This window comes from Kwoniella shivajii, chromosome 8 (genome assembly GCF_035658355.1).
Source record: "Kwoniella shivajii chromosome 8, complete sequence".
Taxonomy (NCBI): Eukaryota; Fungi; Basidiomycota; class Tremellomycetes; order Tremellales; family Cryptococcaceae; genus Kwoniella; species Kwoniella shivajii.
The window spans coordinates 932,762-955,592 of NC_085915.1; the positions used below are offsets into that span (position 1 = coordinate 932,762).

General features: G+C 42.4%; 7 protein-coding genes across 7 annotated transcripts; 2 read left to right on the forward strand and 5 right to left on the reverse strand.

The window, feature by feature from the left end:
- Positions 1–159: 159 nt before the first annotated feature.
- On the reverse strand, positions 160–2,853 carry IL334_006097 (uncharacterized protein; the record flags this gene model as incomplete). The annotated part of the gene is made up of 6 exons (XM_062937801.1): positions 160–287; positions 348–464; positions 536–1,634; positions 1,693–2,389; positions 2,461–2,582; positions 2,650–2,853. The coding sequence occupies 6 exons, from the start codon at positions 2,851–2,853 to the stop codon at positions 160–162; spliced, it is 2,367 nt and encodes a 788-aa protein (XP_062793852.1).
- A 2,524-nt stretch (positions 2,854–5,377) lies between these two features.
- IL334_006098 (uncharacterized protein) lies at positions 5,378–8,831 on the reverse strand (the record flags this gene model as incomplete). Its single annotated transcript, XM_062937802.1, has 2 exons — positions 5,378–5,392; positions 5,466–8,831. The coding sequence occupies 2 exons, from the start codon at positions 8,829–8,831 to the stop codon at positions 5,378–5,380; spliced, it is 3,381 nt and encodes a 1,126-aa protein (XP_062793853.1).
- Positions 8,832–9,819: 988 nt separating this feature from the next.
- On the reverse strand, positions 9,820–10,566 carry IL334_006099 (uncharacterized protein; the record flags this gene model as incomplete). The annotated part of the gene is made up of 5 exons (XM_062937803.1): positions 9,820–10,074; positions 10,160–10,258; positions 10,330–10,345; positions 10,414–10,477; positions 10,539–10,566. The coding sequence occupies 5 exons, from the start codon at positions 10,564–10,566 to the stop codon at positions 9,820–9,822; spliced, it is 462 nt and encodes a 153-aa protein (XP_062793854.1).
- Positions 10,567–10,894: 328 nt separating this feature from the next.
- Positions 10,895–13,714, reverse strand: IL334_006100 (uncharacterized protein; the record flags this gene model as incomplete). The annotated part of the gene is made up of 9 exons (XM_062937804.1): positions 10,895–11,206; positions 11,345–11,452; positions 11,561–11,973; positions 12,037–12,123; positions 12,237–12,521; positions 12,598–12,777; positions 12,918–13,091; positions 13,200–13,401; positions 13,487–13,714. 9 exons carry the CDS (start codon positions 13,712–13,714, stop codon positions 10,895–10,897), a joined length of 1,989 nt encoding a protein of 662 aa, XP_062793855.1.
- Positions 13,715–14,093: 379 nt separating this feature from the next.
- IL334_006101 (uncharacterized protein) lies at positions 14,094–15,418 on the reverse strand (the record flags this gene model as incomplete). Its single annotated transcript, XM_062937805.1, has 4 exons — positions 14,094–14,784; positions 14,858–15,005; positions 15,088–15,330; positions 15,394–15,418. 4 exons carry the CDS (start codon positions 15,416–15,418, stop codon positions 14,094–14,096), a joined length of 1,107 nt encoding a protein of 368 aa, XP_062793856.1.
- A 427-nt stretch (positions 15,419–15,845) lies between these two features.
- IL334_006102 (uncharacterized protein) lies at positions 15,846–19,960 on the forward strand (the record flags this gene model as incomplete). Its single annotated transcript, XM_062937806.1, has 10 exons — positions 15,846–15,851; positions 15,915–15,986; positions 16,076–16,165; positions 16,232–16,365; positions 16,433–17,005; positions 17,065–17,491; positions 17,549–18,481; positions 18,540–18,625; positions 18,959–19,358; positions 19,430–19,960. 10 exons carry the CDS (start codon positions 15,846–15,848, stop codon positions 19,958–19,960), a joined length of 3,252 nt encoding a protein of 1,083 aa, XP_062793857.1.
- A 643-nt stretch (positions 19,961–20,603) lies between these two features.
- On the forward strand, positions 20,604–22,609 carry IL334_006103 (cell differentiation protein rcd1; the record flags this gene model as incomplete). The annotated part of the gene is made up of 5 exons (XM_062937807.1): positions 20,604–21,411; positions 21,561–21,716; positions 21,859–21,965; positions 22,081–22,370; positions 22,474–22,609. The coding sequence occupies 5 exons, from the start codon at positions 20,604–20,606 to the stop codon at positions 22,607–22,609; spliced, it is 1,497 nt and encodes a 498-aa protein (XP_062793858.1).
- Positions 22,610–22,831: the final 222 nt, after the last annotated feature.

Sequence of the window (22,831 nt, forward strand, 5' to 3'; positions counted from 1 at the left end):
TTCCAAATACAAAAAACCTCAGAAATCACAAGTTTCAAAATTCAAGATCCAAAAATATACGATTACTCGACTAACACAACCTCTTTCTTATTTATTCATTTAAATATACAATTATACTTTTTTATTTTTCATACACTCCCCGCTTTTCGGGAACACGTTTTACTCTAGTATAGGAGTGATGTTTCCTTGTTGTGGAGTTGAATTGCCGTTGGTGGTGGTACCGTTATTGTTGGAATTGGAACCACTGGAATTTGGCGCAAAGTTCCATATCATGACATCACCATCATCTGAATGTGTGCCATATCAGTTGGACGTTCGATGTATATCAAACGGATGTCCGAACTCACCTGATCCAGACACGATCATATCGTCACTCAATTGAAGGGAAGTTACTGCTCCTCTATGTCCAACCAGAGTTTGAACGCATTGACCCGATTCTCTATCCCATACCTTGATTGTTCGATCTGTCCATTCCACTCAAAGTCAGCTGAGGATCCTGTTCACGCCTGACTAACGAGACCGTATGATCATTTACCATGGGAAGCAGAGGCCAACCTCAACGCGTCGATATCAACCGACCAGACGCCTTCGATATGTCCAAATAATGTTGACTGTTCTTTTCCACTGTCGACATCCCACACCTTGACTGTACCATCCAGAGATCCACTGGCAAGAATGGCTTTCTTCTCCCTTCCTCTCGATCTATCTCTTTCAGGTCCCTTCTTTCCTCCGTCGGGTGAATGGACGTAGACCCTGGGCTTGATGGCGACATCTCGGGCTCGACCGCGATGTTCAACCGGATCAAAGCCTTCCGGCGCATCGAGAGAGGTTACATCAATTGATGAATGTGGTGGTGAGCCATATTGGTTTCCTGATGAGAAAGATGAGTTGGATGGAGGAGTAATTTGTCTTCTTTGTTTTCTGTCTCGAGCAGCGATTTCCTCTTCAGACATATCGACCATCAAGATTTTGATGCTTTGTACTTGCGCTTTATGACCGTCGAAAGTCCTGATACAGGTCGCCTCGGTAAGATCCCAGAGCTTGATTGTGCCATCATCGGAAGAAGAGAAAAGCATCGCTCCGACGTCGATGTTAGGAGGGTATGGTTCATTATCGCCGGCCAAGCCTGGTGATTTGGCTTTCGAGCAACGGCTGGAAACAGCTTGAGTGAAGCTTGGGGGCAAGGTAGGATCGATATCTGAGGGTGAAGATTTACCGTCCCATAATACAACGCTGTTGACCCATTCCTCGTGTCCTCTGAGAACGAATTTATTGCCTGATCTGAAATTCCACACTTGAATTGTTGTGTCGGCAGATCCGGATGCGAGTAGATAGCCGTTATAATTCAAACAGATGACACCGTCGGTATGACCATCCATAACCCGCAAACATTCTCCAGCTCTCCAGTTCCACATTCGTACTGTACCGTCCATGGCACCAGTAAAAAGGAGCATTTGATCGAATTGAAGAGCTCGAACAGCTCGAGTGTGGCCTGTTAGCGTTCGAACTTCTTCACCAGTATCAAGGTTCCACACTTTCACAGTTCGGTCATAAGAACCTGTGATAAGGACAGGGTATGAGGGGTTGGTAAGGGCGGTGTGATATTGAAGACACATTACACCATCGGTATGACCCTAAAAGATGAGGGATTTGTAAGTATATGTAACAATCTACTAAGACATCTCGACTCACTCTTAACAGTCTGTGATTGAACCTTCCTTTTCTCCAATTCCTTTCTACCATTAATCTTTCACAATAAACAGTCTTCCAAGGTCTCGTCAACCTAGATTCCCTTGTGAGATGACCATTTGTTGTCGCGTGTGCTAAGATCTCCTCCTCCGTATCGCTATCTTTCACTTTAGGTTTCTTCGAGATTGATACTTCCGGTGTTGAGGGAGCGCTTCGTTTACTCCCGAAAGAAGGGGGGATGTTGTTTGCTGGCATATCGCAAGATTTCAATCCTACAGCTCCAAAACCCTCTGCGTTTCCTGATAGGACATCATTCCGGGTGACGACTCGAGACGGTCCTGGATGATCATGATTGTGGTTGTGGTTGTGATCGTGATCATGTTCATGTTCATGATCGTGTTCTACCAATGTAGCAGGACTACGATCGATCAATTCCACTCTTAAACGTTTTCTCTCTAACAGCGGTAATCCCCAACCGCATTTCTCGCATTTTCGATCAATATGTTGTCCACACATTCTCCTCCAGAGTAGATCGTCGTCGGCAAGAGCTTTCCAGGATTTGCTGACTTGTGCTGCTCGACCAAGGGAGAAAGCGTCAAGATAACCAAGAATACGAAGTGAGGTTTCTCGGGGAAGAAGGGAGAAGGGATCAATACGGATGATTTGGTTCAGCGAGTCGGAAAGATGTGAAAGTTGAGAGCTGTGTAACGAGTCATCAGTGTCAACCATATCTGATTCATGGAGAAGAGAGACAGAAGTTTGAGAACTTACAAGCAGCACATTGTGAGAATACCTTCCAATATAAGCTTTCTTTTCCCATGCGGTGCATTGGAGAAAGTTGACCACATTGAGGTTATTGCTGCTCTTTCTGATTGATTGAGATTATCAAGAGACTGACAAGGTGCCTGTTAGCTTTACTACTTATGACTATATATGAAAGCACTTCGCTCGCTGACTCACTCGTTGCAATTTCTCATTGACGTTCTGGTTAGCCATTTGCTTATGCCTCACGCACAATTTTCTACCAGCTCTTGTTGGTATAACATCAAGCTCCGTTTCTTCTTGAGGGAAAGGATATGCGTGTGTGTGACCGTTCGTCCTTGAAGAAGAGGCGACAGGGAAGGAGGTCATATTGGAGGGTGCTGAAGAAGGTGGAAGAGCCATGATTAGCGGTAGTGGATAGGTAAGACAAGGAGGTTGAACGTTGAGTGGCAAGTGTCGTGTTGATGTCGTGAGATTGGTCTTTTTTTTTCTTTTTTTCTTTTGGTTCTTCAGTGAGAAAGCGTTATCGTACAAGACTAGCCTTCTTTGTCTGCGCTAAAGAAGTGATTTTCGTGATACAATGGTCAAGATGGAATGACCAAGACGCAAGATGGTGTGAGTAATTAGTCGTAGAGCAATGAGAAAGAAAAGGGTCCTCCTTATTTTACTAAACTAATCAGTTATGGTTTTTTCTTTACGTGAACGATGAGACAGGATCCTGTTATCAACGAAGTGATTACTCATACTCCCTTCTATTCATCCCATTACAAAATCATTTCTAATGAGCTGTTAGGATCGTGTCGGGTGATCTCAGGGGTTCTTTGTGTCGCGTGATTAATCCCGGGGCTTGTCGGCGATTACCGTGTCACCTTGTCACTGTAGGCCAACTATTCCAGATATTCAATTGTTCACGCAATTTCGGGATCTTTCCTTTGTAGGAAGAGATTACATGTGCTAATACAAGATTCCTAATCAAGGACTGTAGTCCTTCTTGGCTTTTGATAAAAACCCATAAAACCATTCGGACGTTTATGGGTGAGCACGTAAGAAGGTGTCATTCTTATCATAACATACTGCCCCTTTCCTCTCGCCCGGATGTCACCAGTCCCCGTGATGTTCTGAAACGGAACGCATGATGGTCGATCTATGTTGATATACAATGATACACGCCATTCCCCTGAGCTTTCCCCGTTATACTCCATGCGGTCCTCAGACTGAAAGCACGATCAAAAGAAGAGAAGGCGTGATTTCGCCTCACCGAATGCGACGTCGCAAGTGAGTGCGTGTGGGGATGAAAGGCGGTGTACGCCGATGCTAGCCTGTATGACGTGGAATTATGAGGTGTGATCACATCATGTGGTGTGTTTGTTCAATTCCGAATATATTCTTAGTTCGGTCTTCCGAATTTAAATTGGAATTGTGTTTTGCTCTGATAATAAATGAAATATCCAAATAATTAATGATAATAATAATAATCGATTTCAATCAATTCATCCCGAAAGTTTCGCAATACGTCGAAACAATTTTTATGAATGCTCAATATTACATCTCTTCTGATTCTTTCTTTCTTTTCTCGCTTCAATTGCATCTTCATCTGTACCTCTGCATCAAATATCCATCCAGCTTCTTGGGATGCTCAATAAGATACAACCTTGTGAATACAAACAACACAGTGTGGGCTGAGAGGGAAGGCGAATTCTGGTTTGACCAAACACAACATCGCGCTCGTTCTGTTGAGTCTACTTCTTTTTCATTGTCTTGTGCGATTTCTATTCGATACGCTTTGATCGAGTCGTTCAAGTGTGATCTGCCATTACTCTTGCTACGTGCAATATGAGATGTGGCAAGGATGTGCTGAGCTCAGTGTCGTGCTATCGTGCTCCATTTGCTTTTCTCATCATGCTACTTCTCTCGTTTATATCACCTTTCCTCCTTTCTTCTCTCTCTTTCCATCCCTTATTTCACTCTCCACCGAAGAAACACAAACACAAATACCAACGGCTCCATCTGCTCGTACTCGCTTCACCACCGCGAAAAACGATTCCTGAATGGGCCAATAATAAAATCCTTGATTGGTAAATCTTTCATTTCCTCCTTTGTCATCTCTTTTTTAATCGACTTTTCAATGTCGAATTAGAGAGTGGGGAAGTGAAAGATTACATTATTTTCTTTTCTTTTGTCTTTCCTCTATGTTCACTTGACATGCATAACCTTTTCTTACATCTACCTGTACTACTGTTTATCTGAGTTTGACGAAGATCTCCATATCGGAGTCTAAGAGATTCAGAGAATGAGTATGAACGGGAGTAAACAATCGTACTAATCCAACAGATCATAAATGAAACATCATGCAACTCAATAACGTTCTCCCGAGTGAGTATACCACAAACCACACACTCAGATCATATACATCATTCTCTCTCATCAATCCACCGAATTCTTCATGGGCCTTTACTCAAGACCTTCTTCCTTGATCTACGGGAGTCGAGTCAACTAAAAAGCCTAAATTAAAGCAAACTTCACTTCCTTGGTAATACTTGGATACTGGAATCCGCCCCTTATCATCAACAAATCAATATCCCCACCCGTGCACTTGTGTACACGCAACAGATGAGGATGTTGTAGATGAGGAGCGAACAACGCATTACCTAGTCACATCCTTTTTTTCCAAGCAGAAAGTTTATATATATATATCTCATCTCCAAATAACAATGGTATGCATCTGTATATCTTTGTGTTATTTTCATTTATTGACCAACCTTGTCTGTATGTCTGCTTCACGACTAAACCATCTAGTATAAATTGTATATCTGACATAGTAAAAAAGCATAAGAAATCGAAATCGAAAACCTGAATCCAAGCCAGAATTGACAATGATGTCGATATTACTCTAATTCCTGACTTCTTGACCACCCCCCCACTGAGTTTATCGTCCAACAACCTATACCGGATCGTCGTAAAATCAGCCATTGCATTGTCGTCTCTGAAATTTTGACCAAAGAGAGTTGACTCACCTCTAAAGAAAATCTTCCTACAACTCTTTCAGTTTCACCCCGTTTCTCTATAATCCTAATATCGACTTCGCCCCTATCTTGTTGTTTGGGTACACCCCAAAGTTCACCGTCTTCGAAATGGAGCCAATCTGGTAAATCCACCAATTCAGTTGATTTCCTTTGACTAGTTGACTTCTTCTCCACAAATGCCAAATATTCTACATCTCCACTACGTATCGAAGAAGCTGTGGTTGAAGTCGAGTTTGATGGTGAGATTGATAAAGGTGGATAAAAATGGAAAGGTTCTAAAACACCCAGCAATATTCTCTGTGGACTTGCCAAAGGTGATGCAGATCTAGGTTTTGATTTTTTAGATGCAGTAGACGTCGTTGATGGTAAAGTTGGTAAGGCAGGTAAAGAAGGTAAACTTGTTGGTGGAGTAGGTGATCTTGAAGATGATGAACTACCTGATTGTCTAGGTCTAGTGATTGCTTTTATAGGTGGTTGAGGTAATGGACTTTCAGGTGGTGGACTAGGTGTATGAAGTTTTCTTATTATTGTAGGTGGAGTCTGGTTGTGCGAAGCTCCATTGGCATTTGCAACTACATGGCTAATTCCAATTCCAATACCTAAACCTATACTTCCTGCTTCTATTACAGCTGAATGACTCATACTTCCTTTACCTTGCTCCACTTGAACATTTCTTTGTTTACCAAAACTGACCAACCTCGAATGTGTGGTCATTACCGGACTAGGCGCACCTCTTTCAGTATGACTACTAGCTAAACTTGCTGCTGCTGGTGAATCCAATGTACGTCTAGCATCAACTCTTGAAGCAGTTTGTATAATGACACCTGAATTTGGATCATCTCCCGATAATGAAGAAGTTTCGGTATGAGCTAAATCTGAATCCGTTGGGAAATGAATGTTATCAATACTTATTCCTTCGTTATCATTCAATGAATCAATGGGTGAATTGGATCTTGTCATAAGAACATTTTTATTCAACGATTTTGATGAATGTATTATTGGGATATTCGTAATCTTGAAATCTGATCTTTGTGTAGGTGCATTAGGATCAATTGTTGTTGATAAAATTGAGTTTCTAGTTTCATTTGTTCTTGAGGAACTTCTTGATGAACTTCTGAAACTTGAATTACCATCTTGATTGTTATGAGGTGTATCACCTGTCGTCCATATGAAAGGTGGTTCGGATTCCCAACTTGCTCTTGAAGATTGACCACTTCTAGTGGTATTCCCACCATTGAACTTTGAATCATCGGTCAATGTAGTGGATCGATCAATTGATAATAAAGACTGATCACCTGTCATATCTGATCTTTGTGATAATTTAGATCCATTGTTTGAGGATCGATCAATTTGACTTGCTGATATGTATGATGGCGTAGCTGTGAATTCACTCTCTGATTGAGAACGATCATGATCTTGCTCATGGTCATTGTGATCTGATTGGGTTGAAGTGGAATATGTCGTCTGGGATCTATCAACGATTCCAGCTTTATCTACTGCCGCGGCAAGTTGAGCTTGGAATGCCGCATTACTTAATGAAGGCATTATAATTGGATTACTGATTTTAGGTAAGATCCTTTTATTTCCTTTTGCGAATGGATTAGAAAGGAATGATTTCTTTACCTTGTTTGAAGTTGATGATGCACCGCTTGCGCTGCGTAGGTGAGGAACGGTGTTGACCACAGTCTCTGAAGATCCACCGTCGATCCGACCGAGAACTAACATTTGTGCAGTAGCTGGATCACCACCCATCTTCTCGACGTATTCCAATGCAGGAGTCTCGGCAGCTTCATATGACCATTTACCTTCTTCAGGTATTGGCGAAGTCGTATATTGACCATCTTCCATACCTCTCGCCAAGGCTGAAGAAGCTCTTCTTCGTCGACATTGTAAGAGTAGGAAACCAAGAAGTAGAGCTCCAACCAGAGAACAAACTATCCCAATAGCCACTTGAGTACCCTTTGATAAACCGTGAGAATGCTGATGAGGGTGCGTATGAGAAATCCAAGTATCATTGGAAAACAACGAAAAGGTCAAAACCGATTTTGAGTATGCGTTGGTCGTCAAATCCTGAGCGTGTAGCATTGCCGAAACCGAATCATAAGATGTATCATCAGGCGGTATACCTGACAAAGATTTCTGATCGGGAGATAAAGAAAGCCATGATCCAGCATCTTTAGGATCAAACGTAGTTGTGATATTGATATTATCCAAAGTCGAATTACTGAGAAATTGAGTAAGGGAAATATTATTCAATTTACCAACCTCGATTATCATTGGATCCGGTTTATCATCTTTGAATACCGAAGGGAAGAGAGCCACTTGTATTGTTGTATTGAGGATATCATCATATTTATCCGTTATGCTTATCGGTAATGCTATACTTTGTTGATTGGAGGATGGAGTACCACTTATACTCATGTTGGCTGAATGATAGGTCAACCAGCCATTACCAGTAGTATCCACTTGAATATTTGACAATTCACTTATGTCAAAACTTTGTTGTCCATTTAGAGTCAAACTATTCTTGAGGATATTTTTGAGTCCGACTTCACCATTGTAACCTATGGTCATGTTGATAACCATATTTGTGGTCTGTTGGATATCATGAGATGAGATGACTACAGTGAAACTTTGTTGTATATCCGAGTAATCAAATGTGTCTGAACCTGAAAGGATTATCCGATATATTTGACCATTTGAATCGGGAGGAGAGACACCATCAAAAGTGACTGTCTGATTATTGAATACCAACCAATCTGGTAATGGAGATCCATCGATCAAAGAAGCAGAGTAGAATACTCGAGTGGGAGCAGTAAATGTTGACGGCGTAAATCCAAGTGAAAATGACCAATTAGGTGGTACTCTCACACCTGGATAATAAGGTGATACATTGTTATATGGATAGGCGGAGGCGATTTTGGAAGGAGTTGAACTTGTACTTGTGTTGTTTCCAAATAATTGATCTGAAATTGCATGTCCTATTTGTATTTTATTTTCATGTTCAGATACCAATAGATCTATATAATCTGATATTGTAGATTGACCATCTATCGTAGTAGCTGTAATCTGTACTAAACGATTATTACCAATGTCATCGGAAGTTGGTTTACCTGTGAATGTACATGTACTACCTTGAAAAGAAAGCCATGAAGGTAAATTGAATGCCGTGTAAGTCAAGTCATTTGAAGGTGAAAACGTCTCGTTGGAGAATGTCCATGTGAACGATTGATCCACTCGTCCGACAGGTGGGTATTGTTGTGATAATGGTCGTGTGATAGTCAATGATCCAATCGAGCTGGCGGATATCAGGAGAGGTAAAAATAGAAAGAGCGTTGATACCGTTGAAAGGTACATTATAGTAGATATTCTATGCGGGCTGTCAGGTCACATTCATCAGCATATTAGATGAAATGACGACTAAAAGCCTTACCAATTTGCCCTTTTGCTATCAAGGTGGTCGCTTCAAGCCAGTAGGTTGAATACTGTTAGTCTCGCTAAAGTCGTTTTATGTTTGGTTCGGAGGTGTCGAAGAGAATGTGAAGATCGACCAGCGAGAAATGTTAGAAGAATTAGACCTACAAAGCTGTTTTGAAAATGGTAAAAGGAAACAGACAACAGAAGATTGGGATAGGAAAGAGGAAGAGAACCAAGGGAAGAGAAACGGAATACCTCGAACGGTGCAAAGGGGTAATGCATACCATTCTATCAAATTCCATGATAGGCAATGCATATCAAATTAGTACTTGGGAAAATAAAGCTGGTTAGCTGAATGGGCGGAATTGGAATCTGGGCTAGAGAGTATATCAATTCATTGTTTGAGTTTATATGGGGCAAAAAACAAAACGTACCGGATGATTGAAAATACGTCTAATATTGAATGTTTGTGAGTCAATCTACATACCTTTTCATCAATTCAAATTTGAAAAAAAGGTAATGTGAGACAGCTTAAATGTCGATCAAACCTGTCATTTCCAGTAAGCCCAATCGAGATTCTCTGTCTGCCTGCTTCCACTTCTGACCTATCTGAAATTGCATCTAACTCCTTCATAGGCTTTGATGTGGTAACAATACCGATTAGCCATATTTTGCTCCATGAGATATAAAGTAATCTGAGACATGTCAGTGAGACATGCTGAGATGACTTTTCGAGGATTATCGACTTGGTAATGATGAATTTCAAAGTATCTTTGTTCATGCATAAACCAAGTTCTTTTTAATGTACAACCTCCTATCAAGTCTCAGGGACAGTCAACTTCCATCATGATATATATCTTAGATCCCTTTATACGGATTTGCTCACCTCATTGCTTTTCTTTCCCCCTGTAGTCCATTTCAATTTACTCTAATCAGCGTATAAACCACCTCCATCACCTTTTGCTCTTTCAACACTATCATTCCTTTCACCACCTTGTTCTTCCACTTCAGGTAAACCTTTACCCATTCTCCAACCGTCAATTTCATCTCTCATCGATTCAAGTTTATCAATAAGTGTTTTACCGACTGAACCTATACCTGATCCGGATTCATCTTTGACCTTGTTAATTGCGTCTGTGAATGCGGTTGAGAGGTCTCTGAACGTATCATTGAATTGCTGAGGCTAATTACCATATCAATAAAGTCAGTTAAGGATGTCCAGAATGAGGAAACACGGGTTTTGAAAACTAAAGACTATAAAAACTCACGTTACCGAATACACCCCTTACATCGCCATGATGATCTGGTGCACCTGATCCAGGCATGGTTCCAGGTTCGGCGGGTGTGCTTCCTACTTGTGGGAAGACCTATCATGATAAATCGCTTCAGTACCGCTGTACCCAAAACAGATACTGATATGGAGCAATATGAGACTTACACCTCCGGGATTTTCACTGTTGATGATACAGCAGACCTTTCGTCAGCTAGAGCCTCGCTTGAGACTTAAGACTTTGACACTTACACAGTAGGCTCAGGACCTTTGACATCATTATGCATTAAACCAGCATCGTTGGTTTTATTGGTATCTAAAGGAAATACTGTTCAGTTCAAACTTTTAACATTCAGTGAGTAAAGATACACACGCACCTTCTGCTGTTGATCCTGATAAGGACATCTTGTAGGTATATTATATGATGGTTGACCAGGTGTATATGTAGTGGAGAAAGAGATATATATATTCAGCTTTGATAGAATTAGTGATCGAGAATGAGATGGGACAAGATAATGGTACGGTGTGACGTCATTTCAGATTACTTTGTGGCATTCTATGGTTAAAATCTCTAACCATTCACAATTGACGTTTTTCATCATGCAAATGAGAAGGCATATTACTCGTAGGGTTGTCGCAGACGTGGTTAGCGACGTGCTTTACGTCGCTCTTGAGTGAAAAGACTGATGAACGAGTGCGGAATTGCCAACTGGCGGTAATGCATGATCGTGCTTCATTTCTTTATTCTTGATCTCAGTTCTCTTGCTCCCAACACTTCCTCTCCCGTCGCTACTGAAGTTTGGCTATCGTCCCTCTGCTCGATCTCACTGATTAAGGACTGATCATTCACCAGCTCCTGAACGACCATCCCTTGTTCTTGTGACTCTTCTACTACGGTTGCGGTTGCGGTTAGCACCGGTGCAGGTCCTGCAGCGGCCCTTTTCCTCTTGCGCCACGATAGTAGCTCCTTCAGTAGTCCAAGTAACAAAGGGACAGCCACAGGTGCAAAAAGCGGAGTGTATACAGCGAATTTGTGCTCATCGGGCTACGTATAAGCTATGTGTAAGCTTACACCCTCCATAAACTGACTATCCAGTACCCAAGCGGCTACAGCTTGAACGAGGTATGTGTTGTCCGGAACAAGGAGTACCAAAAACTGGATGAAATGTGAAATTACACTCACGAAATACAGCAAACCCATCATTGACGGATCAAAGAAAGCTTCATTAGCCAATGTAACTGCATCTCTTGATGATATGAAGTTCTCCAAGGCAGATCGGTTTTCGGACATCTAGGACATATACGTAAGCTTGTTGCCACGGGATCGTTGAACGGCAATCAGGTGGAGGAATGTCGAGTGCAAGCATCGAGAAGAAGTCGAAGATTTGTTAGAGCATACCTGTTCTAACCTTTCTACACTACCTAGCACTTTATCTCTAACACCTTTACCAATTTTCATTTCCTTGATTTTTCTTACTAGTCTCTTTATTCCAATTAAAGTTTTTATTGCTTCCTCTGAATTCTCCTTACCTCTACTCAGGAGGACCTGGTTTACTTGCCAAGGGGTTATGCCTTGCCACATGTCTGAAGGAGGTAAGAGCGGTGAAGGAGAAGGTGGATGATGTATTTTACCTGGATCGTACAATACAGGTAGAGCAAGTAAAGAATACAAGTGCTGCGTGAATAGATGGAATGATCCTTTCAATGTTGAAGATGAGAGGTGATATGTTGAAGTTTGAGTCAAGGATAAGGAGGGGGGATTAAGTATGTGAACTGAACCGAATTGAGGGAGTAAGAAAGATTGTGCTGAATCTATGAACAAATTTGTTCAGCCTGCAGTCCTGAAAACAAGGAAGGGACCAGGCGTCGACTTACCTTCTGTAGCCAATTTCATTGGTCTATGCGCCTCTTTCGGTATATACAACAGGAATCTTAAAACTGGGTTATTGGTGCTTCCGGAATCTAACCAAATATACGTTAGTCAAATCTGTTCTTGGACAATGAAATGTCATCGAGTAGTTGGGTGTTTCCATAGAAGTGTGATGATATAAGGCGGTCTATTATGCTGGACCTACCCAAAGACCATCTTTCAGAATTAACGAAAACTTTCATATCTTCTTCACCAACCCACCAAGCCTGTTGTCTAGATTCTTGTATCAAGTCTATAGCTATTGCCTCATCCATCTCGTCCCCTCTTTTAGCGCCTTCTAGTGCTGCATCGATCCGAGCGCTGTCACACTTTTCTGAAGAGGGTTCGCCTAATGTAGGTGAAAAGGTCAAAGGCGCGTGATACAAGATTTGCGATTCGATCGTAAAGTTGAATATGTCCTTCAATGGCTCGAGTTGAGGTATAAAATGGTCTGTATTGATATATTAGTCTTAGAAACGTCAAGGCGGACGTGGGTATAGTCGTGAAATCTACTGTCAACGACTTACCTTGAATGGCACTTTCGATACTCCAGCTTCTAGCATAACTTCCTTGACTCGAATCCTCATTGAGCAATACAAAGCTTAACGTTATATTAGGCGAATACTTCAGTGACCGCAATGGTATCATAGGTGGTTGAGCGGGATACAGTGATAAAAGTGAATTGATCAAAGCGATCTTATAATGTTCTGTGGCATAAATTTATAATCAGCAACAATCCTCTCCAAGAAGGTTCTTGGTCTTCGTGACGCAAAGCGACGGTAAACCCGTTCTCTTCCATTCCGAATGATGAAAAGCAGAAAAAGAATGAGGAACAAAGACGGCTCACGTTTGAGAAACCTATCAGAAATCTGCTTCGGATGTACAGGGATCACCAAGGTACCTTCTGTTATCCCACTGGTCATTAAACCTTTTTCAAAAGGTTGAACATATGGCTCCAATGGAAATGAAGTATTTGCATGTTCGAATCTTCTTAAATGGACTTTGAAAGGAGTTGGATTTTCTGTTCCATCAAATGGGTGTTCAGCGTCGGATTACAACCCTTGATTCCGCTAAGCTTGAACATCCTATATTTTCCACTTTGACCAAATACGAGAATGGGTTCACTCACCTTTATTGTCGTCGTATATCAGATCCCAATTCCTTTTCTTCTGCGGTCTACTTCTTTCATATATCCCGTCTACTCCTTTAACAACTTCTCTACCCAAAGCTTCCAATATCACTTTAGTTTCGAAGACTGCTCTTCCAGGTGGTGGAGTAGGAAAAGCATCTGAATCAGCCGTGACTAGAATCTTACCCCTCACTTCGGGTATCTACGTTTATGATTTAGCTCATTTAACCTCTCAGTCGAAAGCAGCTAAAGGATGAGAAACTGTGGGTATTGTATGTTGAACTTACAGTAATGTTCGATAATGTATCTATGCGAGATACAGGCAACGGTAGCCTTTCTATCGACGTTACATACCACCAAAATGGTATTGCCAATAAGAATAAAAGTGGGAACGAAAGTGTGATCAATAATCTACGTTTTGTAGATGGATTGATTTGTAACGTTACTTCTGCAGGTGTCGGCTTTTCTCTTTCAAGATTAGAGTAGGAAGGTCGATTTGGATCCGTTATGGACATTATCGCGTTGACGCAGTCTTTGCCAGTAATAGATTGATATATATGATGAAGGAAATGCGTATAACCTGGAGCTCGTTCTGATTTTTCAGAATATCATCAACAACAAACGCGACGTGCACTTTGGGTTTATCATCCGGGGCACCGTATTGATTTTGCTTTCTGACAGCTTATAGAGCAGACCTTGGAATAGCTCCTGCGTCCAATCAATGAAGACAGACTGAGCAGACTTTCTTCCCAACTGCGCCCGAAGAGAAACGACGAAGGCGTTCGAATCAAGGAGGATGCTATCAATACGGTACAGGATCAAGATATATATGTACATGGCAGTGACTTCAGAAGTCAGAAGTCACCCATCTCACTTCAAAGCGACAAGCACCGATTACTTGGCTCTACTCCTTGTATTTCTCGAATTAGCACTGTCATTTCCCCTTGCTCTCTTTCTACTATCTTCAGGTGTGACTTCACCTTCTTCCGGGCCTACTTCACCATCCTCTAACGAGCCTGTTCCATGTAAGGCAGGTGTGGTAGAACTCCTCAATGCAGATGGACGATTGGGTAATCCAGTCGAACCCTGTCTTATCGGCGGGACTGATGCTGAATTGGGGCTTGGACTCGAATTGGGTGCTGATCCCGACGGCGATCTATTGGCATTTGGTCTAGAGGGCAAGAGATGGCCAGATGAAGGTGGTTTTAAGGTATTTTGAGAAGACTGAGGTGGAGCAGATGATCTATTTCCCTGAGCAGACTTGTTCGTCGTTGGACCGGAAAAAGGTGGCGGTATAGTTGAAATTGTGGGTGTCGGTTGAAATTCCAGTGCTGAAAGATTCAACTTTGATCCTGAGCCATTTGGATTTGGGTTTATCGCTTCTATTGGTTTATCAACTTCCATCTTTTCAACGGACACTTCTTCCATTGAACTCGAAGGATCTATGGGAAGTTTCAATGATCGACATTCTTCAATCAATCTTGTTATTTGACTGAACGTATCTAGTCTAGCTTGAGTGGTTTGCAGGTACAACGCGTGAGAAGCTTGATGATCTTCCAATGAAGTCGAGAGACTCGATATTTGTCTAAGTATAAGCGTAGAACGTAAGCCTTATATTCTGTGTAGTCCAAGAGTAGACAATGGTCAGGTTAACTCACTCATCAAGTTCAGCTCTTGTTTTTCCCCGGGCATTTATCCTTTTAGCTACTTCATCACATTTGACTTGATGTTCTCTCAATTTTCTCTTCTTCCCTAATTCCTCTTTCTCCCTTGCTAAAGCATTTCGTAGTTGCTCAGTCCGGCTCACTTATCATTTCATCGATATCAGCTTATGACTTTGACCGCTAAACTCCATGGATACAGATGTCAGCGAGCTGAATCGACTCACCTGTCTCTTGACTTTGTCGTTTATACGCTTCCGTCTGTCTTTCTAAATTACTTATTGAACCTAGAACCCTTTCTATCCCTGCTCTCCATTTCAGCAACTCCATCCTGACCAAATCTTTCTCAGGCTCAGATTCTGGATCGCCATCGCCTTGTGATGCTGACAAAAGTGGTAATCGGTGTAATCGCCTTATCAATGGCTTGAGATCCCTATCGGAATGAGTAATTCGAAAGCGATTGAGAGCATCTGGAACGGATAAGATATCAGCTTGATGCAAGAAGGAGAAGAAATCTCTAGTAATAAGTTTACCTTCTTTGAATGGTGCTGACGACATTGTGCACTTGTCTTCGCTTGAGAGTGGTGCGCTTCTAATATACTCGTCAAATGGAGATAGGTGTTAGATGATAATCCAAAGTCCAAAATAGTGCATACAACTGTTATGGATTGTCTGTCGGGGTCTGAAGGTCCGGGGTCTATTACGTAATATAGCGTGACAAACAGCCATGACGTGGATATACTTAGCTCTCGAGGTAATTGGTTTATATGGTGATATCCCCATTTTGGTTACTTTTATCAGCCAAAATTGAGCTTGGACCTCTCGCTTCATTTTTTCGCCACGCGACGCACCAATTCTTCCCAAACATTTTTTTGGAAAGCTGGAAGAAATAATTTCCCCCCTGTGCTTCACCCTTCATTCCCTATTCATCTTTCCTTCTTCCATCTTCCCAACTCTTCCCTCTCATATCGCATAAACATACAAGATGGACGTGAGTCCTTCCGCTCCTCTTTGTTCATTCCATCAGGCAGTTGAGCTGACGTGTCACGTATAGCCAAATTATGTACCTCAGCTAAGACAGCTGTTAGAGGCCACCATAGCGCCTGATACCAACATTATCAAAGCTGTAAGTCGACCTTCCAACAACAGCTCACACTCACACTCTGACTATGGAGGTCGGGAATGAGCTGTCGCTGATGATATTGTATATGTCAGGCTACTACTCAACTCAACACTCAATACTACAAATCCCCTCAATGTATTCCTGCTCTTTACGAGGTTGCCGCTACAACGGAGAACCAGTCTGTAAGTGTCTATTATCTCTTCCCACATGACTTCATGGCTTCCGGTCTGACACACTTAAATTGATAGATTAGACAACTCGCTGCTGTAGAATTGAGAAAACGGATATCGTCTGGCGATGGACGTCAATGGAAAAAAAACCCTCAAGAATTGAGGGAACAAATGAAAGCCAGTTTGCTTGAGCGTCTGACACAAGAACAATCGTGAGTATCCAAGTCAAATTCGATATATATACGTTCATTTCCAGTATACTAATGAAATCAACTCCAGAGCCATCGTACGACACGCTCTGTCTCGAGCAGTTGCTGCTATTGCCGATATAGAACTCACTGTCAACCCCCCACAGTGGCCCACCCTCTTACCTGGCTTATACCAAGCTGCTGCCTCTCCTACCAAAACTCACCGAGAGACCGCCATTTACGTTCTCTTCTCCATCCTTGACACCGTTGCTGAATCATTCGAAACTCAACTACAATCCCTCTTCAAAGTTTTCTCCGTATCTTTAGTAGATCCTGAATCCGCTGAAGTGCGAATAACGACCCTGCGGGCTCTTGCTAAAGTCGCCGAGTACATTGAAGCTGGAGACAAACACGATGTCAAAGCATTCCAAGAACTCATCGTACCAATGCTCAAAGTGCTGGAACAAGCTATCACAGATGATGACGATGAAGCCGTCAAACATGGTTACGACGCTTTCGAGACTCTACTTATCATCGAAGCTCCTCTCGTCAGCAAGCACGTGGGCGAATTAGTGCAATTCTTCCTTGGCGTTGCTGGTAGAAAGGAAGTTGACGATGAAATGAGATGTGGTGCTTTGAACGTGCTTTCATGGGTTATTCGATAGTGAGTCTTGCATATGATATACGCATCGTTGGTCTCACGTTGACTGACTTCCTCTACAGCAAGAAGAGCAAAGTACAAGCTCTTGGTCTCGCCAAACCTATCGTTGAAAGTCTTTTACCTATCGGTTGTGAAGATGATCCAGAGGACGTTGATGAGGATTCACCTTCTCGACTCGCTTTCCGAACTCTGGATAACCTCGCACAAGCTCTTCCCCCTCAACAAGTCTTCCCTGTTCTCACTCAACAACTCCAAGTGTACATGGGCGGTGATGCTCGTATGCGAAAATCCGCTCTTATGGCTTTCGGTGTTTCCGTTGAGGGATGCAGCGAATACATCCGTCCCCATGTTGACCAGCTTTGGCCCGTCATTGAAGGCGGTCTACAAGATGGTGAGGTCATTGTACGAAAAGCAGCCTGTATCGCTCTTGGTTGTTTGTGTGAGTGGCTCGCCGAAGAGTGCGCTACCCGACACGAAGTGATCGTTCCTGTGAGTTTTCATTTCATTGACAAAGCAAGTATATGAAGCTAATTCCTTCGCTCATAGATTCTCTTCAACCTCATTGTCGACCCTTCCACCCAGAAGAATGCCTGTACATGTCTCGACTCTTACCTTGAAATTCTCGGTGACGACATTGTTAACTACCTGACCCTCCTCATGGAGCGACTTCTTGTCCTTCTTGAGAGCGGTACTGTAGCCGTCAAGATCACTGTCACTGGTGCTATCGGCTCAGCCGCTCATGCTGCCAAGGAGAAGTTTGTTCCGTACTTTGATCAAACTATCAAGCGATTGGTACCTTTCCTTGAACTCCAAGCCTCAGACGAGGAATCCGATCTTCGAGGTGTAGCCACCGATACGATCGGTACAGTTGCCGATGCTGTCGGTGCCGATGTCTTCCGACCATACTTCCAAGGATTGATGAAAGCTGCTTTCGAAGCTTTGACAATGGACAACTCCCGACTTCGAGAGTCTTCATTCATCTTCTTCGGAGTAATGGCTCAAGTCTTTGAAGGCGAATTCGCACAATACCTTCCACAATGTGTACCAGCACTTGTTGCCTCCTGTCAACAAAACGAATCATCCGACGAATTCCTTGACGATGGTGAAGGTGGTTCTTCAAACCCTTCGGCTCTTGCCGAGGCCTTCACCACTGGTATCTCATCCAAGAGTCTTGGTGAAGATCTTGATGACGAGGAAGAGGACGAAACAGATTTAGCAGCTTTAGAACAGATGTTCTCAAAAGTGAACTCTGCTGTCGCCATTGAAAAGGAAGTAGCAGCCGACACCATTGGAGAATTGTTCTCTTCCACAAAATCAGCTTTCATGCCTTACGTGGAAGAAACAGTCAAAGTTTTAATCGAATTACTTGATCACTACTATGAAGGTATCCGAAAATCTGCTGTTGGTGCTTTATTCGCCTTCATAAAGACGATGTACGAACTCTCAGAACCCGCAGAATGGCAACCTGGAGCTCATGTAGTAGGTCGCCCGACTTATAAGCGAGAAGCCAATGTCTGGTAGCTGATGACTTCCGCAGCGAATACCTTTCCATGAACATGTAAAGAAGATCGTGGAGATAATCCTTCCTCCTATCTTCGAAGCCTGGAAAACCGAAGATGACAAGTGAGTGTCATTCTCTGAATTTTTCTGTTTCTGTTTTTCCCCCATTTCAATAGAGGACGACACAACTTGCTAAGGCTTCCCTCGCTCTTGGTCTTATCTGTCTCAATTTCTGCCTTTTCCCTTGTGGCATCTCCCCTCCCTGTCGCTACTCTTTCGGTATTCCTAATACGTGATGATACATTTAACTCAGCTCACTCCGAAACACTATAAAGTGTTATTGAGGCTAATTTTAAATACTATATCTGAATCTTACTTCTTTATTCGGCCTCTTTCTTGTCATTAAGTTTTATCAAGTGAGAATCAATCAAAGCTGACACACCGTGTCGCATATAGATCTGTTTGCATCCTCATGTGTGCCGAGCTCGCCGATAGCATGAACAAATGCGGCCCCGCATTGGTCGAAGGTCATCTTGACGAAGTAGCCACTTTCGCCATTGAGATCCTTGAGAAGAAGTCTTTGTGTCAACAAGATCCCGATGGGGATGACGAGAACGTTGGTGTTGATGCCGATTCATCTGAATACGAATCTGCACTTGTGTCCAACGCTGCCGACGTCTTCGGTGCTATGGCCTCTGTCCTCGGTCCTGACTTCGCTCAAGCTTTCGGTCAAGTCCTACCTCTCATTGCTAAATACACCGAACCCAAACGAACTCAGTCTGAACGATCCATGGCCATTGGTTCTCTCGGTGAGGTCATTGTTGGCTTGAAGGGTGGTGTTACTACATTCACTCAGGTAAGCAGAATCTTATATACCAGGTGTGTTGGCACAGAGGATACCGAATTGACATTTTTCATCGATCACAGCCCTTGTTACAAATAATATCTCGAGGATTATTAGATGAAGAAGCAGATGTTCGATCCAATGCCGCTTTCGCTGCCGGTGTTCTCATCGAGAACTCTGACAGTGACTTGTCATCAAATTACCAAGCTATATTAGGTGCCCTTCAACCCTTCTTTGCGCCCGCAGAACATTCAGCACCTGCCGTGTACAATGCTCGTGATAACGCTGCTGGAGCAGTAGCAAGAATGGTCACCAAAAACCCCAATGCGTTACCTCTTGATCAAGTAATCTCCGTCTTAGTGTCCGTTCTACCATTACGATTCGACCCATTGGAGAACCGTGCTGTCTACGGAGCATTATTCGCTACATTCAGAAATCAACCTCAAATCTTAATGCCTCATATCGATCATTTACTTCAAGCTTTCGCTTATGTATTATTGGATCCATCACATTCTGATGATACCACCGACGAAACCAAAGCTGAACTAAGAGCTTTGGTCGAACACCTGAAATCTCAAGTACCTGATAAAGTTGCCGCTGCCGGATTCCAATGATCCATGAGCCTGTCAAGGAATTATAGGAATCAAGTGATCTTTGCTTAATGTAGGAGTGTAGTTTAGGTTTTTAAGAGGTATTGCCGGTGTTTTAACGATTTTCTGATTTATGATGAACCCCCTTTTCTGTTCTTCTTCGCTTTCACAATTTCGCCTCTTCCCTATATACCACCCATCTCATAGATTCCCCTTTAAAACATACTTGTAGATAGATTAAAAGATTCCATAAATGATCATGAGTGCTTTCAAAATGCATTGATTGTTCTTCTCCATAAACATGTCGTGATAAAAGTGCCACATTGCGGTAAATGCCGCTGAGAATGAGAATTAGCTGACAGGTGAGAGAATTGCAGGTCCCGACGGTGATAAAGGTGAAGAAGATGTTGACTGGGTGATTTTGATGTTGGATCATATCATTGCTTTCATAATCATTTCACATCACCATCATCATCATCACCATTACCAATCCAAGGCAAGGAGAAGACCAAGCAATATTCATTGGTCCTCACACGTAGCAACAACGAGAAAATCAGGAATAACACGTCTCAGAAATTGTGATTCGGTAAACCTGGAATATACAGTATTATCTACAGTCCAATCCAATCCAATTCAACCCACCTGACCTGACCTTACTCCTTCCAAGATGTACGCACCGCCTCATTTTCCGAATCATTTACATCGACCACCTACAGCACCCCCTACTCCAGAAGGTGAATTGAACGCTTGGTCAAGTGGTTTACCTCCAACAGGCAATTCATCCAATGGTGGATTTTTAAATAACTTGAATCTAAATAGTCAAAATCAACAACAACAGCAAGGTTTAGTACCACCTTATCATAACATGTTTGATAGAAGGAACAATTATCCTTATTCAAATACATCTGGTACAGGCCAAGGTCAAGGTCAAGCTGGTAATGGTATGTTACAACAACAACCTCTTTCATCAAATTCAACAAATTCACAAAATCAAATTTCAAATATCGGTTTATCACTTCCCAACCAAAATCAGAATGACACTAGAAGTGGTGGTGGTGGACACACACCTAATCTATCGATTACGATGGGAACATCAATAACTACACCGATACAATTACCTTCTTCAACCACTTCAGGTCCTTTATTACCTCAAAATCTAGCACAACATTTGAACAATCCACCCGCACCAATAACATCATCATCAAATCAAAGTCTGACTCAACAACAACAACAGCAACAAAATCAGCAGAATATCAATCAACAAAATCAACAAGGAAGTGGAAATGGTGGAACAGGTGGGAAAGTCTTATTAATGCCAAATGGTGCTCCACCACCAACGGGAAGTGATGAAGAAAAGATCTATATACTTATTACTGAATTATTGGAACCGGAAACTAGAGAAGGCGCTTTACTTGAATTGAGTAAAAAGAGAGAATTATATGAGGATCTGGCTTTGGTTCTTTGGGGCGGATACGGTGAGTATTTCTTCTCTCTCTATATCTGCGTGATAGATTCTGTTGGAACAGAATGTGAACATATCTCACCTTTCAAATACGAGATCCTCGCTTCTACCAATTATCACGAACAGGGATCGCACAGCTTATCACTGCCTCCTATCATATAGGTATCATGTCATCACTCCTCCTCGAGATAGTCGCCGTCTACCCTGCGCTCTCACCACCATCACTCACAGCTCACGCCTCAAACAGGGTGTGCAATGCTTTGGCTTTATTGCAATGTGTAGCCAGTCATTCAGACACACGAGCTTTGTTTTTGAACGGTGAGTGGTAACATTGTCTGCATCGGATGCTAGATTTCGATGTGCTTTTCAAGCGAAAAATAGTTGAGGAGGATGATCTTAGTGTATGATTGAGGGTTGTGTAATAGAAGTCACAATTGCTAAATTTTATACTTTTCAATAGCCCATATACCACTGTTCCTTTACCCATTCCTCAATACAACGAGTAAAACCAGACCATTCGAGTATTTGAGACTCACTTCGTTGGGAGTGATTGGGGCCTTGGTAAAGGTACGTTGCAATTCCTTGTGCTTGCCAGAAACACCATCGAACGTTTTATAGGTTTCCACGCTCTGTATCCGACGTTTCAACAAGGATAAGCTAATTCCAAAAGTGTCTACGACAGCAAAACGACAATTCCGACGTCATCAACTTCCTTCTATCAACCGAAATAATCCCTCTGTGCCTTCGAATAATGGAAACAGGTTCCGAATTATCAAAGACAGTAGCAATTTTCATCGTACAGAAGATCCTGGCAGATGATTTGGGTCTACAATATATCTGTCAGACATACGAAAGGTTCTACGCTGTAGGAGCAGTATTAGCGAATATGGTGGATGCTTTAGTGGAAAGTCAAGCTGTCAGACTATTGAAACATGTTGTCAGATGTTATCTAAGAATGAGCGATAATCCGAGGTATGTCCAATCCATCGCTATCACTCTTCCAATCTCCGCTGCAACTAGACACAGTAAGACAATACATGAAAGGATCTTGTGCTAATCTGACGGAAATTTGCAGAGCAAGAGAAGCTTTGAGAGCATGTCTACCCAAAGCCTTACAAGATAACACGTTCACCCCACTGCTCAAAGGCGATATGGTGACTAAACGATGTTTGACGACACTCTTAGTGAATCTCAATGAACGTTCCGAGTGATCAATCAGCAGCAACCGAAACATACCAAATGGGAATGATTTGGAGAAACTCGGCGCTCAGCACTGAGTTACACAATTTAACATTTGTAGGAAAACTCTACATAACCAATTTCTTTTTCGAGTTAAACACCATGTCGCCCGAAGAAGCCCTTCTCGTGACCCACCAATCAACTCAATACCTTGCATTATACCCAGAAGATCTACGTCGTCTTTCCACGTTCCA